This window comes from Carcharodon carcharias, chromosome 2 (assembly GCF_017639515.1).
Source record: "Carcharodon carcharias isolate sCarCar2 chromosome 2, sCarCar2.pri, whole genome shotgun sequence".
Classification (NCBI taxonomy): Eukaryota; Metazoa; Chordata; class Chondrichthyes; order Lamniformes; family Lamnidae; genus Carcharodon; species Carcharodon carcharias.
In genome coordinates, this window is record NC_054468.1 from 122,722,826 (window position 1) to 122,732,978 (window position 10,153).

General features: G+C 40.9%; 1 protein-coding gene across 1 annotated transcript; it reads right to left on the bottom strand.

Annotated features, from left to right (window-relative positions):
* Nucleotides 1–532: 532 nt before the first annotated feature.
* Nucleotides 533–9,566, bottom strand: LOC121289694 (galectin-related protein-like). Its single transcript, XM_041209322.1, has 5 exons — nucleotides 9,077–9,566; nucleotides 8,409–8,474; nucleotides 8,172–8,260; nucleotides 5,569–5,746; nucleotides 533–2,339 (listed from the first exon to the last, which is right to left on the bottom strand). The coding sequence occupies exons 1-5, from the start codon at nucleotides 9,098–9,100 to the stop codon at nucleotides 2,196–2,198; spliced, it is 501 nt and encodes a 166-aa protein (XP_041065256.1). The 5' UTR covers nucleotides 9,101–9,566; the 3' UTR covers nucleotides 533–2,195.
* Nucleotides 9,567–10,153: the final 587 nt, after the last annotated feature.

Consider the following 10,153-nt stretch of genomic DNA (forward strand, 5'->3'; position numbering starts at 1 on the left):
GTTACTGGAAATCTGAAATAAAAAACAGAAAATGCTGGGAATACTCAGCTGATCAGAGAAAAACAGAGTTTGATGATTTTTCATTCACCTGAAAGGTTAACACTGTTTCTCTCTCCATAGATGCTGCCTGACTTGTTGAGTATTTCCAGCATTTTCTGTGATATTAGGACAGGGTGACCAAAAAAGGGACTAGCTTTAAGGAGTGTCTTAAAGAATGACCCTCTAACTTTGGACTCAGAGACAAGTGGGCTGCCAGTTCTGAGACATGGCTGACACCTTAAAGGGTGAGTTAACTCCAGCATGTGAAAGAGTGGTGCTAACACTGCTGTGGTGGTGCTGCTTCTACCTGTACTACAGGCATTTGGAAAAGAGGTATCTGGTCTTGTGGGAGCTCCACTCCTGCATCACTTAACTGTACGTCCAGGAGGCATCAAACATGAGAAACAGGTCTGTGATCAACAGTGTCTATCAGGGAAGACTAAATGAAAGAACTGTTAGGGGAGGAGGGGTGAAAAGAAAAAGTATGAGGAAATTACAAATTATTTATTTTTAATTTACTCAAGATTGATCTTAACAAAGTTAAATGCCTGATGTTGATAACAGCATTACATTCGGAAAGGCATCTTTGCTTGATAAATTACAGGTTTCCATAAATCAATACATTTGTCAAAGTATCCACCAGATACATCGTAGTTTTAGATAAGTGGAAAATAACGAGATATTCTGTGTAATAATGAAGCAGCATATTCTGCTGTAACTGAGTCAACATATTACAATGCAGTCACATAGCCAGCCAGCTTTTCCAAGATATTCCCTATATTGGGACTAAAAAGTGTCGCTTTCATTAAGGTCAACCCTGCATGTAACAAATGTCAGACTGCTTCAGTGCAGCAGTGAAATGTACAGAGAGGTGGATACACATTACACAGAGGAGTTTGTGAAAGATTTTGACAAACACAGCAACACACATAAACAGGAAGATTGAGTGGAAAACACCAAAATATTTCTGCCCAATTGACAGACATGCCAAGACCCTGAATGCAATGCTCATAAAATTAACGTGCCATCTTCTGACGCAATTTCTACAATACGTCAATGCTCTGACACAAAGTCATTTGCCATAAAACACAATCAGTGAGCACTCTGATTGGAGCTATCAATTCTCTATGTCTGTTCTTTACACTGACAAACAAGAACAACAGATAATAAATTTCATACAACTCTGTTTACTGAACGTGTAAAATGTCAGATACCTAGTTTCCTTTTAAATTAGTTTCTTTTACATTCAGAAAATGTTACTTTATGAAATATGTCAGTTGCAATAATTAGCAGAAAAAAGTTCCCGTTGATACCAATTGTTCTAAATAACAGCAGTTTATCAGATTAATCTAAAACCGATTGAATCATATATTCCTAGAAGATATCTTTCAGTTTAAGAATTTTATGAATAGCATTATGGATTATATTATTTCTTTTTTAAATTATTCAATTTATTGATTGGAATGCCTACAATTTTATTGCTTTCAATCTATAAAATTATTAATAAGCTATGAATTTTAAGAAATACACCTTTAATTTACAGAAACATTCATTTACTAACATTCTGATGGTTAATAATTCATTAAGACTAAAAGGCATGATGTATATAAATAAGTATCTAGTGTCATATATAACACAAACCACGCCATCCATGTTACTCTCTACAAAAACTATTTACAGTCTAGACAATACCCTGACTATTTATGTCCCATTTTAAAATATATATTTGTTAATTATTTGTGCTGTCATTTCAGTGCAGAAACACATTCTGGAGTGTATGGTGTAAACAACACAAAAATTACTTGATTCACTGCCCTTTCCCTCTCCCCCCTCCCCACCCCTTGTGTAGATGTTCCAGATACATTAACCTGCTAGAACGAATCATCCAGGCAGTGTCAGAACCGTTGCTAATTGGATTTTATTTTCTGTCACAAGCTTCCCCCCCCCCCTTCAATTGCTCCCTAAAATGGCCAATTCCCCGAATCATTTACATTGCCAATGTCCAAACAACAGTTCCATTCTTCCTTTCATACAGTGAACAATGGAGACTGACACTGGAGGCAGCTCAGACCCAGCTGGTACTGCCACGCATGCGTGATGGTGAATCTTTGACCCATTAGAAAGATCACAGGTCCTCCTGACAATCCCAAATGCAGTTAACCAAGTTTGGTCAGCTGCAAATCGCCAAATATTTTTATCACGTTAATTGCTGATAAATCTAGGACACGATGGTGAAAATCGAAAAGCTGGTGCCCATCGATGAATATGCGGAATCGTTGATATTCGCAGTGCATCTCAAGCTGTAAATCAGGAAAATAAATAAATTGTCGTTGGGAAAGTGTAATTATCAAAACAACTTTAAAAATGTGTCACATTTACTCAGAATATTAAACAGATAAAATATTAGCTCCTAGCCGTAAGTTCACAGGAACAAGAGGAGGCCACTTACCCCCACCAGCCTGTCTTGCTATTCTATGAGATTAGGAGTGATCTGTGACCTAATTCCGTATACTCACCCTTTCCCCATATCCTTTAATACCTTTTGGTAACAAAAAGATCAGATTTAAACTTTATAATTAATCAAGCATCAACTGCCATTTGCAGAAGAGATGTCCAAACCCCTACAACCCTTTGTGTGTAGAAATCTTTTCTAATTTCACTTCTGAGAGGTCTGGCTCTAAATTTTAGGCTCTGTTTTTGCTGCTTTAATCCAGTACCTGCATACCACCTACAGCAGTAATAAGTGTAAGTTCCTTTATCAGGACAGGGAATGGAAGCATTAACCAGTATGAGACTAAGCCATACAGACTAGGTACATACCAAGTCTGATCTGTCGAGTTACCTAGGATTCCTGCACCTGATCACAATCAGTAACCCATGTGGATATGGATGCAGAGTGAAAACAACATCAGGCACAGCAGCGATATTTTCCACAGTTGAATGACTGATCAATACTGACTGTCTAGGCTGACATGAACAATAGTCATGTGGGTTAGGTACCAGAGAGCTGCCAATACAGAAGGGGTCGATGCCTTTAAAAGGAGTGGAGACATGATAGGTGGAAAAAGAAAGAATTTCTTCAAGGTCAATAAATTGTCATGAATTTTAAATGTTATTTAAATAAATTTCCCCCACCACAAATACAATGGCTTTCAATATTCAGTACTCAAGGTCAAATAACATCCTGCTTTCTGTCCTGAACAAGCTGCAAACTGCTGTCATTTTTAACAGTCATTTATAATCAGAACAAAAACATATTTGATCAATGTATATTTTCAAATTGGTATTTATTTTTTCATTTACACTATTTACACTATACATCAAGAATGAAATACCACTGTTTCTCTGCATTGGCAGCACTTGAGAATATCAGACTGTGAATTCACAGGAAGTGACAGTGACGGTATGTGCCATGTCTCACCAAACTCCTGGTGCTAACAGGCTAGCCAGGTTTTGACATTACGTGGGCTTTGTAAATACTGTCATACACTAGAGTTAGTTTTGATTCCCACTATGTAGCCCAGACGTTAATATGTTATACAGTAACAGTTCTTAATTATTAACAAAATCTAGTACATGTCTCATGACTTTGCAAGTCTCATCTAGCTGAGAATGAATAAAATAAGAATATAAAAAAGGAATTTAAATGTTGACCTGAAATAGATTCAATGTTTTAGCAGAGGAAACTGAAAAATAAAACTACCAAGCTAAGCCATGTCGCTTATGGTTAACAATGTACAGTATTACCTTGAGTTGTGTATAAAAGTTCTCCAGTTTCAATAATCCTCCATTACAAGACTCCTCAAAGATGGGAATCCACTTATGCATGATTACCATTGCTATGTCCTTTTACGTGGGCCCAATTTTAACTCTGCATGTAGATGGGTATCCAATCCCAGCTCTCCACCACTCCCATCCAAAAGAACTATTTCACAAAATAATGTGTCACTCTGTCGTATTGGCTAACTTTCTCAAATAAATCACTGAAGGTGTAATGTAAATGCAGAGTCAGGGTGTGATGAAGGAGAGTGAGACTCCCTGGACAAGGAAAGCTTACATCAATTTTTTTTTAAATTCATGGGATGTGGGCATCGCTGGCTAGACCAGTATTTATTGCCCATCCCTAATTGCCCTCGTTCCCAGGGCATCTAAGAGTCAACTACATGGCTGTGGTTCTGCAGTCACATGTAGAACATTTAAGGGCAGCAGATTCCCTTCCCTAAAAGGACATTAGTGAACCAGATGCATTTTGTACGACAATTGGCAATCGTTTTGTGGTCATCATCAGACTTTTAATTCCAGATTTTTACCGAATTCAAATTTTCCCATCTGCCTTGGTGGGATTTGAACCCATGGCCCCAGAGAATTAACCTGGGTCTCTGGAATAATGGTCCAGTGACAATACCAATATGCCATCAGCTCCCTGTAATTATTACTTAGAATCAGAGATCATAAAAAAAGGAGGCTATTCAGCCCATCATGCCTGTGCTGGCTCTTTGAGTGAAGGCTCCCCACTTCAAGTATTTATCCAATTCCCCTGACATTCCCTTATTATTGAATCTGCTTCCACCGCCCTTTCACACAACGCATTCCAGTTCACAACAACTCACTGTATCTTTTCTCATGTCATCCCTGGTTCTTTTGCCAACCACTTTGAAAAATATTCCTGTATTATCCATTGCAACTGGAAAGTATGGGTCTTCACCAATCTACCTCCAGACTTTTTTATTACTGCCCAACACAGATGCAGCAAAGGTCGTGGCAAAATTAGTTTGAGAATATTGGTTCACAACTGAGTGCTTTCTCTCAAAATGAGCAGGTGCCATTTTCTCAATATTTGATCTGAGTAAGAGGCAAATATTAGGTCCCAGCTAGACGAGAGAGGTGGAAACTTTGGACTCATTTGTGAACCCACTGGATATGGCAATGGAGAGACTTTAGGGTATTATTGGCTAAATGAACTAAAATGGGCTAAATGACATCCATCATTCATAATGATCTTGGGTCATAAGGACTAATTAAACCTGCGTTGTGCAAGTGTCAAAATCTGACAGTCTAAGGTGATATAATTCACATTTTAAAAAGAAAACCTGTTATTAATTAACTTAACTGCAGCAAATAAAACAACACAATATCATTCCAGTTAAATCTTGGAATTATTACAGTTGATTGATGTTCTTTAATTCTTTCAGAACCTTTAAACTCTGGGCAAAGAAGTTGCTTGTGAAGTCACTATTAAAGCTGGTGATATTTACAGACCCTAGTTTCGATCTTCTCTATAAGTAGAAACATCCTCTCTTTATGTGCCCTATCAAATCCTTTTATCATTTTGAAGATCTCCATCTGCTGACTCCTCAGTCTTTAAGAGTGCCAGCCTGTTCAATCTTCCCTTGATAGTTATAAGCTTCAGTTCTGATATCATCCACCACAATCTTCATTGCACTTTCTCCGCTGCCTCTATACCCTGTTTTACAATACAGAGACCAGGACTGTGCAGAGTGTCCCAATGTGCTGCATATAGTTACTCACCCGAAATGGTTGGTCTGGGATGAAGGGGAAGTAAGGAATAGATGTTTCCTCTTCTCCCCATTCTCCAGAGACGAAAGCATTTCTGACAAATTGCTGATCGGGAAATCTTGCCTGGAGCTCCATAGCAACATCAGCTGGCGATACATCGGAGTCTCCACAGCACAGGCTAATTTCAAAGCTTTAGCAAAGGCAGGAAGAAATTAAACTCCAGTCACAAAAAAAAGTTCCTTAACCTATCAAAGGCTCTAAATGAAGTGACTGTTCAACAACAACTTGCACTTACACAGCACCTTTAACATTGTACGGAGCATTATCAAATAAAACTTAACACCGAGCCACATAAAGACGTACTAGATCAGGAGGAATAAAAGCTTGGTCAAGGTAGTCAGTTTTAAGCAGCATCTTAAAGGAGGTGGAGAGAGAGGTGGAGAGAGGGAATTCCAGATCTTAGGGCCCAGATAGCTAAAGTACAGCCAATGGTGGATCAATTATCAACATCAACTTTGATGTAATAATGTGTATTGTGGTGCTTCAGGGCAGCGTTACGAAACAAAATGTGACATCGGGCCACGTAAAGTTTCATAAGCCGCATAATTAAAGTTGGGCACTAAATTAGAAGCAAATTACTGCGGATGCTGGAGATCTGAAATAAAAACAGAAAGTGCTGGGAAAAATTCAGCATGTCTGGCAGCCTCTATGGAAGCAGAAAGAGTTAACATTCCGATTCCAATATGGCTCTTCTTCAGAACAGGTAAACAAGGTGAAGAAGGGTCATATTGGACTCGAAACATTAACTCTTTCTCGCTTTACAGATGCTGCCAGACCTGCTGAGGTTTTCCAGCACTTTTTGTTTTAATTAAAAGTGGGACTGTAGGGGCTGGAGGAGGTTACAGAGATAGAGAGGAGCAAGACCATGGAGGGATTTGAAAACAAGGGTGAAAATTTTAAAATTGAGGTGATGCCATATGAAAAGTGTAATATACAATAAAGTTTCAACCTCTGATGAACAAAAAAGCATGTTTAAAAACACACTGAAGCAACAGGTTAATGTGAGCCACAATCCAACCACAATATCTCTAACATTACTCAGCCTGTGGACTTACTGTAGCTAATGTATTAACCACACTTAAAGGTCAAGTTGCAAAACTTGAATATTTCCCACCTACAAATGCTATTCACATTTTTGTTTACTTGCATACGCTGCATGAACAGAATAATTTCTGGAGATAATTCCTTTTCTGGCTGCATGAGATATTTCTCAAATACAAACATGATCAGTCCAAAAACGTCTTAAATACGTTCAAACAAACTCTTGGCACTGGGTCCTCGTATTGAACAACAGACTGAAACAATTTGCACTTATTGAAGAAGAATGGAAATGGAACAATTTGTACTTGTTTGCAGAGTTTTGTTGGAATCTGTTTTGTCATTTGTCCTGTAACAGCCTGTCAAACACCAAAAGCTTCAAATCATAATGATAAACATTCCTCAATAATTTTTTTCCAATATTAGGGCTGTTAACTCCTCTTGGACAGTAATTCTCACAATTCGCTGCTTCAAGAGATCCAAAACCACATCACTGTAAACCCCAAAACATGCATCGTTCTTTTCTTCACTAAGTTGCCTAGTTTCAACCTTTTTCAACATTACATATGGAAAGGTATATCAAATTCTCTCAATCCACCCAGATCATCCAACAAAAGTCACAACTTTTGTCAGTTGCAGATAAAAATAGTGCTGGGGATTATTCCAATTTTGCATCCCTGATTATTAAGTGAAAGTGTTTATTGATGAGTCTATGCCTGCATGCAGCAAGACCTGGACAACATTCAGGCTTGGGCTGATAAGTGGCAAGTATCATTCGCGCCACACAATGAACATCTCCAACAAGAGAATCTAACCATCGCCCCTTGACATTCAACAGCATTACCATCACTGAATCCCCCACTATCAACATCCCTGGGGTTACCATTGGTCAGAAATTGAACTGGACCAGCCATATAAATACTGAGCAGGTTATAAGAGTAGGTCGGAGGCTAGGAATCCTGCTGCGAGTAACTCACCTCCTGACTCCCCAAAGCCTTTTCACCATCTGCAAGGCATAAGTCAGGAGTGTGATGGAATACTCTCCACTTGCCTGGATGAGTGCAGCTCCAACAACACTCAAGAAGCTTGACACCATCCAGGATAAACAGCTCATTTGAGTAGAACTCCATCCATCATCTTAAACATTCGCCACCGATGCACAGTAGCAGCAGTGTGTACCATCTACAAGATGCACTGCAGGAACTCACCAAACCTGCAACCTCTACCATCTAGAAAGACAAGGGCAGCAGATACATGGGAACACCACCACCTGGAAGTTCCCTTTCAAGTCACTCACCACCCTGATTTGGAAATATATCACCGTTCCTTCACTGTCACTGGATCAAAAGCCTGGACCTCCTCCCTAACAGCACTGTGGGTGTACCTACACCATGTGGACTGCAGCGGTTCAAGATGGCAGCTTACCACCACCTTCTCAAGGGCAATTAGGGATGGGCAATAAATGCTGGCCCAGCCAAAGATGCCTACATCCCAGAAACGAAGAATATAATGAGTACCTTGTAGGGTTGGTGTCCACTATTCCCATCACGATGATCTTCTTCCCAGGTCTCATTCCTCCTTTTATTGCACCACCAAAAGGAACAGTCTTAAAGAAAGAGAGAAACTGCTCAATGTGACGCTGGGAGCAGGGGTGAATTACACAGTATTAAGCAGTAATTACATGCAAGGAAAATTTAGATCGAAGGCATTGATGCAGTAAGTTAAATGCATAAAAAAGATGCATTTTCTTTTACCAAGCGTGGAAAGTCTTCTGACTCTGGAGACCTGAGTGAGTTATTCAGGTGTGGCTCATCCTCCGTCTAAAACAAGAGTGAAATGGAAAATTATCTGAAATTATAACATGGCTTTTTCACAACCCCTGCCAGGCATTAAATGCAAGCTACTATCCAATATTATGTTAATATTATCCAGCCAGTTGGAGCAGAGATTATAGGCTTGACTCTAACAACAAACATGGATTCGATATCAGTTATGCCTTTTCACCCAATCATTCCTCAATTCTCTTTGATCAATATCAGTAATTGACACAGATCTGAAAAGTTGGCGGGAGAAGAAACTCGCTCCACATTAAATCGATAGAAAACTCCTCCAAACCGGAGCAGGTACAGAATCAGAATCAATCAGAACAACAGCCTCAAAGGCTGAGCAAGAAACTGAACTCCTGGAGCAGGAGCAGCGACACCGGGACTCAATCCGGACTGAGAACCGAGGCCTAAACTGATAGCCGGAGTCGGAACCGGAATCCCTGAATATCCAAGTCCCGGAGTGATCGGGATCCGGGTGTTCCTGAGCCAATCCCGAATCCCCAGGCTCGGGGTTCGCCCTCCCAGGGAGGGGAGCGGAATGTGCTGCCGCTGATCGGGATCCGGTTCTGGTCGAGATCCCGACGCCCCGCACTCACAGTTTGCTCCTTATTCGTTGCCATCTTGCACCGAAGCCAGTAGAAGCTGTGGAATCGGCCCGGGATTTGAGGACGTGGAGGCGGAACCCGCCCCGCCCGCCGGCGGCGCCTCCTCTATCTCCCGGTGTAACCGCGACCTCCGCAATCTCTCCGCTTCCTGCACCGCCGGCTGTCCGCAATCCAACCGCAAATGGCGGCGAATCCTGTTTGGGTTTAACACAAAGCAGGAAATCCAGGAGCTAAACTGGAGAAACCGCGATTGGAAAGGTGGAAAGAGAAATGTGATGGAGGGGGTTTAAATTTAAGAAGGGGCTCTGCCAGACTGAACCCGCATTTAAGGAGGATAGATTAACAAAATAAAGGCCAGGAGAGTTCCACAGGGAATTAACGATCGCAAATGTAATCGGAGCAGATTCAGTCATAATGTTCAGAAGGAAATTGGATAAATTCTTAAACAGGATCGAGGGACGCTCATTTAAGACAGAGATGAGAATTCTTTTTCTTAGAGATGGTGAGGAACCTCTCTTCCTCGAAAGGCAGTGGAAGCAGAGTCTGAATATTTTGAAGACAGAACAAGATAGATTTTTGATTAACAACTGGTTAGGCAGGAATGTGGAGCGGAGATTACACTCATCAATCATGATCTTACTGAAAGGTGGAGCAGGCTTGAGGGGCCGAGTGGCCTACTCCTACTCCTAATTTGCATGTTTGTATGTAGGGATTACTGAGGGGGCTCGAGCACGGGAGGGAGATGATTTGGATACCTTGTTGAAAGAGCCAGCGGAGACAGAAAGGGCCAAAGAATCACCTCCAGTACTGTGTCCTCTCTGGTGAAGACGGACAGAATAGCACCTCCCCATTCATCCATACCAGTTGGTAACACTCTCACCCAGCTCGGAGTCAGAAGGTTATAGGTTCAGTGGATAATCCAGGCCAAGAACCTGTGGAAACCTGAGTGAGCACCGCACTGTCAGAGGGTTAATACTGAGGGAGTGCCACACTGTCTGAGGGTCAGTACTGTGGGAGTGCTGCATGGTCGGAGGGTCAGTACTGAGGGAGCACTGCACTGTTGGAGGG

What these genes read in the sequence shown, in the direction of transcription:
- LOC121289694 (XM_041209322.1), bottom strand. Translation starts at nt 9,100, where the DNA reads ATGGCAACGAATAAGGAGCAAACT. An exon ending in CAACGAATAAGGAGCAAACT is followed by an intron (nt 8,475 to 9,076) that starts GTGAGTGCGGGG and finishes CTCTTGTTTTAG; the next exon opens with ACGGAGGATGAGCCACACCT. An exon ending in GTGGACACCAACCCTACAAG is followed by an intron (nt 5,747 to 8,171) that starts GTACTCATTATA and finishes CCTTTGCTAAAG; the next exon opens with CTTTGAAATTAGCCTGTGCT.